General features: G+C 35.7%; 1 protein-coding gene and 1 gene segment (V, D, J or C); both read left to right on the top strand.

Moving 5' to 3' along the window:
- LOC143722427 (uncharacterized) overlaps positions 1-15,829 on the top strand; it is a 218,227-nt gene that overhangs the window by 130,503 nt on the left and 71,895 nt on the right. The gene's annotated exons all lie outside the window — the stretch shown is intronic.
- The window catches only part of LOC143721976 (immunoglobulin gamma-1 heavy chain-like), a 108,237-nt gene that overhangs the window by 90,661 nt on the left and 1,747 nt on the right, over positions 1-15,829 (top strand). Inside the window, 5 exon segments of the C gene segment in view lie at positions 11,614-11,668; positions 13,541-13,843; positions 13,925-13,999; positions 14,371-14,688; positions 14,914-15,219. Coding sequence covers positions 11,614-11,668; positions 13,541-13,843; positions 13,925-13,999; positions 14,371-14,688; positions 14,914-15,219 — 1,057 coding nt within the window.

The following is a 15,829-nucleotide window of genomic DNA, read 5'->3' as shown; positions in this document are numbered from 1 at the left end:
TGGGAACATAGGGCCATGGTAACTTAGAGCTGCGGGAACAGGTGTAAGGAACTCAGCTTTTTGGAAATATTAATAATCAATAATATCTTGTTATTATTAATTATAAATATTTGGGTCAGTTAATTGGATTAACTTGATGTGGCTGAATTAATATTACAATCAATTAATCAGTTCTTCCAACGAACTATTTTGATTATTAATTTATTCTAATAAAGGGTATCTTCCATGGCCACCGAAGAATAATTATTTCTTCGCCTGTACAGTACTTTGAGCCAGTAGCAAAAACCGTGATCGTAAAGTGACTTGTATTGCAAACAAAACAGAACCAAATACATATTATGTACAAGTTTTATTAACTAAATATAGATATTTATATGAATATAAATAAACTAAACAACATACACACATGAATACATAAATAGGTTAGTGATAGGATGAAATTGGAAACCGGAAGAGGGTCTATGAGAAGAACCATCAGAATTTCATTTTCACATTTCATTGAATTGAATACTTGCATTTGTAATGGGAACAATTCTTGAAGTTGTTGAAAATTGAAGTCGTTGATGGTTCCGGCAGCGTCAAGTGGAAGTTGGTTGAGCGTTCTCTTTCTCCAGGAACGCATGATTGGAAGTGAGGAAGTCAAAAGGATGGGTGATTGGAGTCGTTGTTGGTTGGAGTCTTTGTTCCCAAACTCCTGAGATTGTCCTTGGTTCTTTGTGAGAGAGTCTTCTCTCTCCTGCCTGAGCCCACCTCTGGTTGGAATCGAGGCCTGCTGGGCCCTTGGGGCCCCCGTGGAGGGGGAGGGGGCTCCCCAGTCTCACCAGAACAGTGTTGCGGCTGGATGAAAAAACTAAGAGAGGGCGGTCACTGTTGCCTGCCTCTGATATACCTTGAGAAAAGAACCAACCCCTAAGGTTTGAATGGACCTATGAGTAAGGTGACATGTCCGAGAGGGGAAGCGGCTCTTAGTTGATTTATGGTCTTTGTCCCCAGCATGCTTAGACTGTTCATTCAAGCTCAAATAGACATAACAAATTCACATTGCATTCTAAGAGAAGGTGATGTACATCAAAGTGTGTGTCATTAAATGAGGATTAATTTGCTAGGAAGCATGATACAGGTGAGGTTATATTGACCGTTGGGTGGTTGTTCAACCACATACACCGCAATCAAACATACCATGTTGTTATACCTAATAGTACACGAGACAGTAAATCATCACAGTTTCTGTGAGGCATGTTCCTTCATAGATCAGAGTAACACCGCAAAGTTTATTTAATTAAAGATGGTCTCTCTCTCTTAAGCATGTGGCGCATGTGGCCACATTCCTTTGAGGTCGTAAAGTCTGTTATCAGTCTTAAAGTGTTCTGTAACCGGACACCCGGCTGACAAAGTAACTTCATTTATGAGGTTAGTTTTGGGGGAGAGTTTCATAGACCTTTATATTCATTAAATATAGTGAATATGAATAATTAGTGTGTGTCTGATTGGTCCAGACCCTACAGAGGGGATGACCCCAACTAGGGAGCTGGCACAAATCTCATCTGAGACTGCTTGTCTGTTTGTCTCTTGTTTAATTACAAACAAGGTTGATTGTTTGAAAATAAGTAAAAAGACATGCATTAAAGTAATTAATAATGCAGTTTGATGTTAAACAGAGTTTAAACTGTTAAACAGTTTATTTGTAAACAAGATTCCAAGGTGTGATGTTTTTTATCAACTATAAAAATATAAATTATTGTTTTTCAATAAAGTATGAAAAAATAAAAACAAAATATTCATCTTTGGAAATACTTTATTTCTTGTATTTCTCAACAATACCAGTGAAAATACACCAAATGCATATTTGTCAAAGCCATAAGGCTGTATTTAAAAACATTGGACTGTGAGGTTAAGTTCACTTGCAAAAAGCTCCAGCAGAACAAAGAATTAAGTCATCGGTCAACTGTAATATACAATATAAAGTATAATCATAAAATAAAAAGTGTATTTTTCTGTTACATACTATAATGCATCTTTGCAGTAATATAAAGTTACACAACAGGTATATACACTCAATCAAGTAGTGATCCATAGGCAGCCTCCTCTGGGGAAAAACAAAATGTCATAGACTAACACAGACTGCTGCACCACAGAATAAGTGAATATTGAGAAACGCAATCAAGAATGAGTTTTTACATTAAGGCCTAAATGTGATGATAGAGGAATTGTCATGAGGTCACCAAAGTCATCATGTGCTTACAATATTTCATGGCAATCTATTCAATTTTACATTCTGGTCTAATGATTTTGCTACAGAGAATGTCATAAGGTCAACATGACATGATTCATTGCTCAGCAAATTACAGAAATCGGTTCATAACATTTGTTGTATGAAAGTCAAAAGTTTGGCCTAACCTTGGTGCAAAAGGAAAGGTCACAGGGTCACCACAATTAAGGGGAGTCTCTCTTAAAAGAGTATACACTACCCTAATTTCATTTGAGCCTAGTAATTACATCTGGTAATGTCATACATGCAAAGTTGACATTTTTTTATAAGATTGGTGCACCTATACTGAGTGTTTTGTGCATTTTCAACGAACTATGCAATGTGCTTACTAAATTGCTTGGAAAAATCTAAAGAGACAGTTTGAATTTCCAACAAGATTTTGCTGATTGATTAACCACATCATACTAATAATACACAGATATAGGGCAAGTCCATTTCCTTCAACATAGTCCTTCGTGCAGCTTCCATCTGGGGAAATACAGAAAAATAAAAAAGCAAGAATTAGGATAAGAGGGTGAATTTCAGCTGTTTTAGAATAAGTAAGGTGTGTAAAGCATTAATAAAATACACAAATAAATTAAGAATAACACTAACAGGGGGTTATTCCAAAAAACAAACAAACATAATAATAAATAACCTAAATTGCGTTTTCCTCTTCATCCTCACTGGTGTCTGGACTACTGAGGCCACTTTGATCTTCCTCTTCAACATGTAGAAGGACAGAGGCCTCAGGACCTAAGGCAGTCTTGTACTGTTGGAGGACCACTTGGAACCTTTCTGACACCTCTGACAGTCTTCTTCTTAAGAGACCTCAAAGTCCCTCATTTCCCTGGTCTACGTCTCAAAATACAAACGAGATTACATTAAAGACAAACTATATTAAAAGGTAGTATCAGCGATTTCAGGCCCAAACATAAATCACATTCATCTAATCTTTCCTAACGATCCGCTAGATGCCCGCCCCATAAGCAGGCCGTCAAAAAAACGCGTCTCTGCAGGTAGCCGAGGCTCTGAGATCTGCACACAAAAACAATTGCGCTTACCACCACTCAAAACCAAAATAATTAGTGTTCCAACCAATCACCGACAGGGGTGGGTGTTGTGAGGTTTTCGCGTGCAGCAGTCATAGGCAGCCGTGCACGAGCGCAAAACCTCACAACACCCGCCGTGATTGGTTGGACACAGTACTCTCTCCAGTTAGGGAATGCTCCACCACAGCTACATCAATGGTTGTTGCTGATTCTAGTACAAGATTATTGTATTTCTTTATCTCCTGAAGGAGGAGTTTTTTGTCTTCTGCCAGCTTCCTTCGAAGGCGATGGCGAAACTTGCTGCTGTCTAGAAAGACATGAAGTACAGATACAGAGGTTTTTGACAGAACTCAACAAGAAAAAAATTATAGCACCAAAAAATTGAAAAGCAAAGCTGCAGTTATTGAAGTATGTGAAAATTATAATGTAGACTGACATGGGAAACAAATTGTTCAGTGTCTAACATTTTGGGGGGGGGGATCTATTTGCAGGAATAACTAACACACTTTTCATGATTGCCTGAAAATAATAATTGTGCATTAATTTAGAATGGGCAGTTTTGTATCTAAATACGTTCCCCTTCCACGGAGGACGCTATGTTGCACCTCCACGTTCCTGCAGTAGCCCACAACGGACAAACAAACACTGGGTTTAGATAGTACCTCTCACATTTTCTCATCAGCTACCGTAGCTTGGAAAGATAGAGGTGAGGGAAGCTGGTGGCAATCGTCAAACCTCACTGATAGATACCACTAAATCCTACAGACTGGTCATTTAAAGAACAGAATACAATAATTGAGCTGAACTGTGGTATTACATTAAAGCTTTCTTGAGAATCTACCTTGCTCATGGGTGCAATATCCACCTTCCCCTTTAATGATGCATGTGGTTGGAGGAATGGCTTCAAAAAAACCACGAATCACGCATTCCCTGTTGTGGAGTGGCTGTTTTTTGTGATGCAATACCTCACAGTCCCCACAGAACCACTCCTCAGGAAGACACTCTCTGCACCTAGGGAGAAAATAAAACAATATTATAATATAATACATTATTTCAGGTGAATAACTCATATAAAGTACTGTATACTCTATTTAAGCTATTCCACTTTCATGAGGTTTGATTTAATTGTAAAGGATTCCATAGTGGCTCAGTGTTTAGCACTGTCACCTCACAGCAAGAAGGTCCTAGATTTACTTTTCTCATTAATGTGTTTTTCATCTGGGTATCTAAGTCTTCTCCCATCCCAAAAGACATGTATCTTAGCCTATAAAGCAGGGCACTCAGCAAACCTACCCTGGGTAATTGAAGTTTGGTATTAATGAAAACCAACCTAATAACAGCAGGCTCGTTGCAAAGGCAACACAGGGGATGACCAATAGCCTCTTTTGAAATAAGGCATTTTAGTTGGTATGGTCTTGCTTCTTTCCAGCACTCTGAGGCTTTCTGCTGCCGAAAAGACCATGATGATGCAGAGCTACTTTGAGGCTGAGCAGCAGAAGGACATGACGCCAAAATATCAGAGAGCCTCTCCATATTTTTTTCTGTAAAGAAAATCCAAAATAAAGCTGTAAGGGATCATTTACTATAGATAAGGAACAATTAAAAGTCAACTGATCAGTATCAGAATGAACACTTTTTTATACTGTACATTCATAAATTCATCACTGTGAATTACCAAATTCCTCTTGAGGATTTAGTTTTGTTGAGGTTGCAGTAAATGGAACCTCCACACTGGATGACGGAGAGCACTCAACCGTGGGGTATGTGGCTGTAAAACAGCACATAGAAGAATAAGAACAAGTTAGGCTATCACACTCTATTCTTGTTCTTCTTTTCAAACTATATACTAAACAATTTATGAAATCAGACATATTTTTGTTAAGTACTTGGTAGTGTCTTCTACAATAGTGTCACTGAAAGGTTTATCTACTTTTTAATGTCTTTTTAGATATTTGAATATTTTAAACTCTCAATAAACAATTACATTGTTCTAATTTGAGTTGGTCCAACATTGTCATAGTAAATTCCTATAAATGTCAAATTATTCAGATATAACCTGTAGCGGAGGCATGGCGTCGCCCTCCTCGCCTCCCCCTCGGCTTACCACGTCCTACAGAGTCCCTTTTATAGGTGTGTGGAGGGTCTCGTACACTTTTCCTCTGATCAGCTGCTCTCTGTGTATTGGAGTTAATATTTCATGTAAGACTGATGTGTATAAAAGTAGGGTAACCAAAAGGCAGGTAACTTGTGAAAGGAAAACACAACATAGTGTGTTAGTAAGGTGTTGAACAGCTTAAATGAGCCTTGGAATAGATTCTACAAGTCTCTGTAACTCGGAGGGATGGAACTGCATATACTATTATTATTATTATTGTTATATTCCCTTATTAACACATGTCACAGAGCATGGCAGGATGCATCATGTTAAATCTTCTGCACTCATCATTCTTACATATTCCTCATCACGTTTTACTTTAATTTGTTGTGTTTGTTATAATAATGATAATGATTAATAATGATTGAGGTGTACGAAAACTCTAACTTTGGCTTCAGCTAGAATGTGTTCATGTTTCGGCTCCAGAGCCATGCGTCTCCCCTCTTGGTAGTGTGGATCCTTTGAATCAAGTTTATGCTTGGTGGCCATTGCAATGCAGTCAGATACAGACAGACAGTCAGATACAGACAGAAGGTCAGATACAGACAGACAGTCAGATACAGACAGAAGGTCAGATACAGACAGACAGACAGATACAGACAGGCAGTCAGATACAGACAGAAGGTCAGATACAGACAGACAGACAGACAGTCAGATACAAACAGACAGACGGTCAGATACAGACAGACAGTCAGATACAGACAAACAGACAGTCAGATACAAACAGACAGACGGTCAGATACAGACAGACGGTCAGATACAGACAGACAGTCAGATACAGACAAACAGACAGTCAGATACAAACAGACAGACGGTCAGATACAGACAGACAGACAGTCAGATACAGACAGACGGTCAGATACAGACAGACAGTCAGATACAAACAGACAGACGGTCAGATACAGACAGACAGTCAGATACAGACAGACAGTCAGATACAGACAGACGGTCAGATACAGACAGACAGTCAGATACAGACAAACAGACAGACAGTCAGATACAAACAGACAGACTGACAAAGATGGGTAAGACAGACAAGTAGACAAAGACAGACAGGGAGGAAAGAAAGAGCAATAGATAAAGACTGAGATAGATACAGATTGAAGAGATGGACAGAAATATAGATAGTGAGAGAACAGAGAGGATGTAAGATATAGAAAATAATAGATATAGATATAATAGAGATAGAGGTTGGCTCTTAAAAGTGCCTTTGGGTTTTGAAAATCAGGTTCGGATAGGTTCGACAGGTGATATGTTTGACAGGATCTGCAGGGAGAACAACAGAAAATGTTAATTATGTAGTGTTATGTTGATATAAGATTTAAAAAGTGTACCCTAATATAGTGAGTGATTCCCATTTTCTTATAAATGCTTAGGATAAATAAATACAGATTCACGTTGTTCCTATTTCCTGTGCTACTTTTTTAATGGCGCATAACATGTGTCTAGGGTTCGCCATCCCAGATTTAAAGGAGGCAGCGTTATGTGCAGTATAACGTTAGACCAAGTGATAATATTGTTATTACTGACACATTACAGTGACGTTGTGTGTGAACCACGATGATCAAGAGAAAATTACATCATCTAGATGTCCCCAATTACTATTCCCCCAATACATTCTCAATAAGCAACACGTCCAAAATAAAATGAGTATTTCCACATAAAAGAAACATGTTGTGATACACACATATATATATGTATATATTTAAATTTATATATATATATATATTTCACAACATGTTTTTTTATGTAAATACTCATTTTTTATATATATATATATATATATATATATATATATATATATATATATACACACACACATCTAGAACCTATATCTAGGCATAGAAAATGTTTTTTTTATAAACACGTATATATATACTGTACATCTAGAACCTATGTCCAGGCCTAGAATTTTTTTTTAATAAACACGTAATTTTATTAATTTTGGACGTGTAAATGCTTATGAATTCATTTTGCTTATTAGACTATTGTAAGAAACTTACCGTGGTGGAATCGCGCTGGGCAATGGTTTCTGCGATGCTCGCACACAGTGACGTATTGCACAAAATTGCGCCAAAATATCGATCATAATTAAAAAGTACAGTCTTAATATTTTATATCCGTGCTCAAAATTTTAAAGGGATCAGCGTAAATGTCCAAGTGAAGGAAACACGAGTATTTAGCCATTGTATTTAAACACATATCGATTCCCAGAATGCATCCATCTCTTTGCCAAAGGATATGTACATATAAAGCAATATAAACATTTCTGCAGTAGGCTATATAATTAATTTCTTACAATTTCATAATCAGTATTGAGATGAAAGTTCTATAAAAGTAGGCTATTCTGGTTTTTATTTTTTTGGCGCAAAAAAAAAAGCAAAGTAGGCTCACTAAGCCATTGCAAATTGAAATACCATCGACAATTATAAAATATCCCACAATAAATTAAGGCATGTTTTATGCATATAGAAAATATGCAGTCCTGTAATTATGTAATTTTAACGTAGCCCAAAATTATATAAAAAAGAGAGGAAAAATAGTTAGGGTTAGAAAAATAATCAAAGTTCAAAATTCAAAGATGAGGGATTTGCACTCAAATCTATCGGACGGCCCTCTCCGTTGTCAAGTGACAAATAGGGGGGTACCATCAACGTCGGCTTTGGACGTGAGGGGGAAATGACCAAACGGCATAGCCAATGTGACGAATAGGGGTGAGACCATAGACATCATATAGATAGACGCCCTATGGGTGAGACCATGTTGCAAAGAAAGACGTGGTGCAGGCACTGAAAATAGGTCCCTATATAGAAATACATTAGATTGAAATTTGTGTTGTGTGGCACGAAAAAAAGAAGGAAATTCGTGCTGAAGGACACGAATCAATTCGTGTTGAGTAGCCAACCGAATATGAAGCAATACAACAAGGATTAAAATCTCCTGATTAAATGTTGAGTAATGTAGCCCTTCAAGTTTGCAAAAAGAATAGCCTAACATTTGAGGAAAAAACAATAGTGTGCTCTTGAAAGAAAGACGTGCATACGCCCCATTGAAATACATTAGATTGAAAGTCGTGCTGAGTGACACGAAAAAAAGAAGAAAATTCGTGCCCATAGAAACGAATCAATAGATTCATGTTGAGTAACCTACCGAATATAAAGCAATAAAAACGAGGATTAAAATCACCTGATTAAATGTTGAGTAATTTAGCCCTTCAAGTTTACAAAATGAATAACAATTGTGAAAAAACAATAGTGTGCTCTCGGAAGAAAGACGGCACGAAAAATACGTCCCATTAAAATACATTGAAAGTCGTGCAGAGTGACACGAAAAAAAGAAGGATATTTGTGCCCTTTGGACACGAATAAATAGATTAATGTTGAGTAGCCTACCGAATATAAAGCAATAAAAACGAGGATTAAAATCTATTGATTAAATGTTGAGTAATGTAGCTCTTAAAGTTTGCAAAATGAATAACAATTGAGAAAAAAAAAACAATACTGTGCTCTCGAAAGAAAAACGTTGCGCAGGCACGACAAAACGTCCCATTGAAATACATTAGATTGAAAGTCGTGCTGAATGACACGAAAAAATGGGGAAACTCGTGTCCATGAACACGAATCAATAGATTAAATTTCGTGACTATGTCACGAACTGCCGTGAGACTGGGTTGGTTATAGAGCATTTCAGTTGTGTGTGTGAGAGCATTTCAGCTGTGTGTGTGTGTGAGCATTTCAGTTGTGTGTGTGTGAGAGCATTTCAGTTGTGTGTGTGAGAGCATTTCAGTTGTGTGTGTAAGAGCAAGTCAGCTGTGTGTGAGCATTTCAGTTGTGTGTGTGAGCGTAATATTTTCAGTTGCATGAGAGCGTTTCAGTTGTGTTTGTAAAAGCATTTCATTTGTATGTGTGTGAGCATTTCAGTTGAGAGTGTGTGTGTGTGTGTTTCAGTTGTGTGTGTGAGCGTAATATTTTCAGTTGTAGGCTATGTGTGAGAGCATTTCAGTTGTGTGTGTGTGAGCGTTTCAGTTGTGAGTGTGTGTGAGCATTTCAGTTGTGTGTGTGAGCGTAATATTTTCAGTTGTATGTATGATAGCATTTCAGTTGTGTGTGTGAGCGTTTCAGCTGTGTGTGTGTGTGTGTGTGTGTGTGTGTGAGCATTTCAGTTGTGTGTGCGTAATATTTTCAGTTGTATTTATGAGAGCGTTTCAGTTGTGTTTGTAAAAGCATTTCACGTGTATGTGTGTGAGCATTTCATTATAGTATGGTGAATGAATTTGGTTTCATATGTGTATGTGAGAGGAAAAGTACATGTATATGCATGGTAATTCTGACTAATGTCCCTAGGGGCACCTCCAGCGGTGTCTCTGGAATCTCAATGGGCAGGAGGGCATTACAAGCCTGCTATAAATGCATGCATTCCTTTTTCTGTATTGCTTTGTATTTTGGCAATATTCTTTAGATGCTATTGAGTTACATAATAATTGATCACCTTGTTTTTAATTATTTTTACATCTCTTTGACAGATATGCATCTATTTTTTGTAGATATTACCCTTTTTTAATTTATACATAATTTACAGACTTTTTACTGAAATGTATTATATGCTTTATACATTATCTGTGCAGTATAAAACTCAACTAAATCAACACATTTTAATACATGTAGTTTAATAAATAATATATTTGTTGTTTCATAATAATCAGCCCGTTTTACAATCGTTATTGCTTTTTTTGTAACATTTATTGGATTTATATAGTGTATGACTTCACACAATAAGTAATGTATGGAGCTATAAGGGAACAATACAATATATATATATATATATATATATATATATATATATATATATATATATATATATATATATATATATATATATATATGTTTTTTCGTTCAAAATACTTTCTATTCTATTAAATTAGGCCTATTGTTAAATACTAGCACACATCTGAACTGAGGCCAGATGCAGGAAGAGTTTGGTTCAGGTTATTAGCCTATACAAATTGCTTTTTCATTTCAGGGTCATCATGTTTTGCGTCTAATGCAACATAAGTGCTGCAAATCATATATTTCTGACCTACACTTAGGGCAGCTGAACAATAGAAAGGCGAGAGAAGTTTTCACTACATCCATTGTCCTGACCAAAAGGTAGAATAACTAATGTTAGGTTTAAGTTCTTTTGATCACATGGACACTGTTGCTTCTTGTGGGTTTTTTGGTCAGTAACTCAAAGGCACTAGTCACTGTGTCTACTTCGACTACTGGGGAAAAGGAACCAAAGTCACCGTTTCCTCAGGTAAGTTATTGCCGATCTTTTCTGTAAATGTTTTGTTTGTTTTATTTTTTATGGAAGAACAGGTGGTCTTTCTTGTCACAAAATTAACATGCAGACGTATTTACAATGTTTACCTTCGTTAACAGTGCATGCGTCGGTAACGCGTAAAACTCTCCGATTAAAGAAAGTGCGAACTAACATATCAAACTAAATCGTTTTAAGAACGTCGGCTTAGAAAAAAATGTTTCCTATGAAAATGTATTATTGTAGTTATGGTATGGCTCTTATTATGAACCTTCTCGTTGTGACGGTGCCTTTGACTACTGGGGAAAGGGAACAGCGGTGACTGTAACATCAGGTAAGAAGTCAAATTTTGATTTCTAGACTACGAACCAAACAGCAAAATATGAATCGTTATAGGCTATATAAAACCTATATCTATATAAAGCCGATTATTAACTCTTTTTTTTCGGACTGAAAAGTGTTCATATCATGGATAATTTGACAATTAGGGTAATTACGAAATTAACCAGGTTTTAAAGTTGGCTAATATGGAAAAGATCGTTTTTGTTTTTGTGCACTGAAGAAATTAAAAGTATCACTGTGATGCTGCCTTTGACTACTGGGGGAAAGGCACGTCTGTCACAGTGACATCTGGTAAGAAGTTAAATGTCAGCTATTCCTCTCAATAACGTTGGCTCGGTTTAATATAATAGTAGGCTAAATGTAAATTTCCGTTTCACCTTTCTTTGTAAGAATAAACGATAGATTGAATAAAAAGTAAATCCAATCTGTGGGTTATATAATAATAAATGAAAGCTTGTTAGGAGGTTACATATGATATAGCTGCTATTATTGTACAATATCCACGGGTAAATTGTCAGTGTGACTATGCTTTTGACTACTGGGGAAAAGGAACCATGGTCACTGTTTCGTCAGGTAAGAAAAATTCCCACCTACTAATTTAAAATCTGATTTAAGTACGATAAATGTGTGTGCAGTTATTTCGTCGATATTTTTTTTTTTACATAAAAGCAATTAACATTTCAATAACGGGTTTCTTGTTCTGCGATTGGAACAATTAAAGTTAGGACATTAGTCTAAAGTAATTTTCTAGAAACGCAAAGATTCAGATTATGAATAATTAAATTCTAAATAATTGTATTTGTACATTCAAAATAAAACAAAGAATTGGCTACAGGTCGCTCAACAGAATCTGAGAGTTGTATTTTTATACTGCACTGTAACATTAAAATAATATTGTGTAAATGGGCTTTCGACTACTAATTTCGATTACTAGTAAGTTTTTATGATTAATTGCAAGGACATTTGTATCGTAAAGGAAGAAATTTCATGTGTGTTTTATTTTTATTATATCTTTAACATAGTTCGAGTTTTCTATTAGCCTACAAACTGTCTTCATTTAGCGGTTGTTCATTTTTCACTAGATTTAAAAGACATTATTTTATATTATTCATCTGTTAAAAACGAACAAAAATGAATAACAGTAGTTATTCTGAAACGACTCATTTTGTTGTACATTAGGCTATTCTCACGTGTTGCCTTAAACTGCTAAAATATTATAGGCCAACGCTGAAAACAGCCAGAAATATAAGACTAAAAAAACTAACTAAACTGTAACGTCTCTGGTGCGTTTTAACTTTATGCACCGATATCCACTAATATAATGTGTTATATTCTTAATGTGTTATTTTTTAAATTGTTGATTGTATCCCGATATTAAATATTACTAATAAACTGGTAGTTTGATTTAGAAAGGTTTCTATCAATGCATGAAGATGACAATTAGAGATTTAAAATAATATTTTTTTTTTGTGGAACAACCGCTATTCAAGAAATTATTTCAAGCATAATGAAAATTAAAGACCCCCCTTTAAACGTTTGTTTGCAGTATTTTTTGGCTATTTTTTTATATGATTTCATAGTTCAAAGTTGCAAACTGCTATACAATGCTTTTATTTAAAATTCTCAAAAGGTTGGAATTTTCATTAAAATGTTTTATTTATTTATTTATACTTTATAAGTTAAAAGAACCTTCATTTGAAACCAAATGTAGTCATTATGCAGTCATTATCCAGTAGTCTAATACATTTAAATGAGTTTAGATACCCGTTTATTTATTACAGCATCTACACTTTTAAAAAGGTTCTCATATGACATTGATGATTCAATGAAGAACCTTTACAATCAATGGAACCTTTCAATTGCACAAAATGTTGTTTAGATTATTAAAATGTTTTTCACACTAAGATAACATTTTTCTTTTGAGAACTGTTCACTGAAAGGTTCTTTGAGGAACCCAGGCTCTTTATGATATCGCTGTGAAAACTCCCTTTTGGGACCTTTATTTCTAAAGGTAAAAATAAAACACCCCCCCGTGATTCGCGAGATTTTATGTTTTACGCGACCGATTTAAGACTGAGACCGTTAACCAAGGGGTAGTTAGTCAGTCTGACTTTTTAAAATTCAAATCAGACCAATTTACTTGTTAAATTAACTTATATAAAGAAAAAGGTAGCAGTCTTAAAGAAGAAAAAATGACTAACTTGCAAGAGTCACTAAGCAGTTTAAATGCAACTGGCCACAGGACTCTGATGCAAATCGAAGATAGCGGTGTATTTCCTCTCACGTAAAATAATTGAATCTCAATTAATTTTTTAATTTTTTATTTTTTTTGTTCATTCGCTGGTTCGTTCGTTCATTTGACAAGGCCTAATAGTGTTGCATATGTATGTTAGGTTATAGGATGCAGTTTATATATGGTCTGAGAAAGATGTAATGTCTCTACAGCTCAACCATCTGCGCCGAAGTCCATCTTCGCTCTGTCTCAGTGTTCTCCTGGTTCTGATGAGATCACCGTCGGCTGCTTGACCAGAGGTTTCTCACCTGTGGACTCACTCACTTTCAAGTGGAAGGATCCTGGTGATAAAGATCTGGATACTTTCATTCAGTATCCAGCGTTCGGGAGAGAAGGAGACTATACCAAAATCAGCTATATGCGTGTGAAAAAAAGCGACTGGAATCCCAAAAACCCGTACACATGTGAAGCTTCAAATTCAAAAGGCAATTTGACAGCTAACGTAGTTCCACGAGGTAAGTTAGGTCTCTAAAATTTCTAACATTTTACATTTGGCAATGTAGCTACTTCATGTGTCTCTCTATTGTATTCAAAAGCCACTGTAAAACCTACCCAACCCAACCCAAACCTACCCACTGTCAAACCAGTAGACCTACCCAAAGCTTCACCAGGTAAGTCACATCTCTAAAATGTCTTAACATTTTACAATGTATGTTTCTCTCTATTGTATTGCTGTTGGGTCAAGATTATGATGATTTTTCTTTGAGGAGGCTCATGTTTGAAGAGACGTTTTAGCACACTAAAAACATAGTTATCTTACAAGAGGTTCTCCCTCTTCTAGAGAGAACCGAGGTTACGTTAGGTAACCGAATACGTTTTGTCAAATCATTGGTTGAATTATTTAATACCAATGGACCTGCTTTTCTGAATAAACTTCAATTTCAAATTCACACAAAGATGCATTCTTTAAATTGATCCCAATTCACACATAAATTCCAAGGAACACATGAAGTCATTATTTTTTTTTCTTACTCCCTTATAGCTAAATTCACACTGACGCTGAGGCCACCAATTGAGAGAGAACTATTTGTCAACAATAAAATTGTCTTGGAAGCTGTTGTTTCTGGAGATGTACAAAAGGCAGTGCAAGAAGCTTTAGTGTCATGCACAGTGAAGAATAAACCTGTACCTAATGATATCAGACTAGGAAATGTCTTTAAGGATACTTCACTGTTTATAAGAATCCACAATGTCACCATTGATGAAAAGACATGGTTTGATGGAGAAATGGTCAACTGCACCATCCGTGAGACACATAATAACAGAGACATCAAGCAGGAGATCCAATTTAATAAAGGAGGTAAGTCAATGCAACTTCCAAATAATTGACTTTGTGACTGTATGTGCATTTATAGATGCAATTCTAATTTTATGAAAATGAAATACAACAATTTTTCTGGACAAAAACTGCAAGCCCATTTGAAATGATTTCGCTGTCAAAAAGCATAGACTGTCTTGAAACACTATTGTTATTCATTATTGTTTGATTCTTCTGTTAAATTAACCTTTATCACCTCTAATTCAGATGGACAGAAACCCACTGTTACCATTTACAGACCCGATCTTATCATCAAAGACAGTGTCTCTCTGGTGTGTGAGGTCACAAGCCATAAACTTGGCAATGTCTATATCATGTGGAAAGTCGGCAACAAGCCTTACATAGAGGGCATAACCAGTGTTCCTATTCATCAAAAGAGCTCCACGTCTGTTCTCAGCATCCTAACAGTGTCAAAACAAGAGTATGAAGACCCCGAAACCACCATCAACTGCGCAGTCAAACACGCCAACATGGTCAATATAAGATCTCCATTACAAGTGTCAACAAGCAAAAGTAAACAGACAGAATGTCCAGTTTGTGAAAAAGATTATAAATGCTAACTTGTATCTGTTTGTACATTTTCCAGTGCTTATGCTCCCTGTTGCTCACTTGTCAGATTATCTTTGATGTTTTTGTGCATTGGTCATTGTTCTGCTTTTTTTACTTTACTGCATAGGTCAAACTTCAAAGCCAAATTTCACTCAAAATTATGCATTTGTTATGAAAATAAATGTGAACAGAAACATAGTTATCATAATATCATAGTAAGACAAAAACAATAGTTTTCAAAAGCAAAAAATGTATTCTGACCTGTGTGAGTGTAATTGTTTTGTTAAATTTGCTCATTTATGTTTTGTCCTGTGCTTACTGTACTGCTGTTAGCCTTTCCATGTCCTCTGATATAGTTTCATGTTGTATGTTTCAAATCAAAAATATTTCATTTTGGTTTGACATTTATGTTGTTTTACAATTTTAAGCAATAAATATTTGTGTTTGCAAATTTGCATGATTTAGTACAGCTCTCATATGGTTTATATAATCAAAAATGTTCCATGCTTTACATTCTGGTCCTGTTTTATCAGTATTTAGAAAAATTAGAATAATTTTGTGACTCTGCACATAG

The sequence above is a fragment of the Siphateles boraxobius genome, unplaced genomic scaffold (genome assembly GCF_051911475.1).
Source record: "Siphateles boraxobius isolate OS27281-9 unplaced genomic scaffold, OSU_SipBor_1 66, whole genome shotgun sequence".
Lineage (NCBI taxonomy): Eukaryota > Metazoa > Chordata > Actinopteri > Cypriniformes > Leuciscidae > Siphateles > Siphateles boraxobius.
This window is presented reverse-complemented; position numbering and strand designations above follow the sequence as displayed.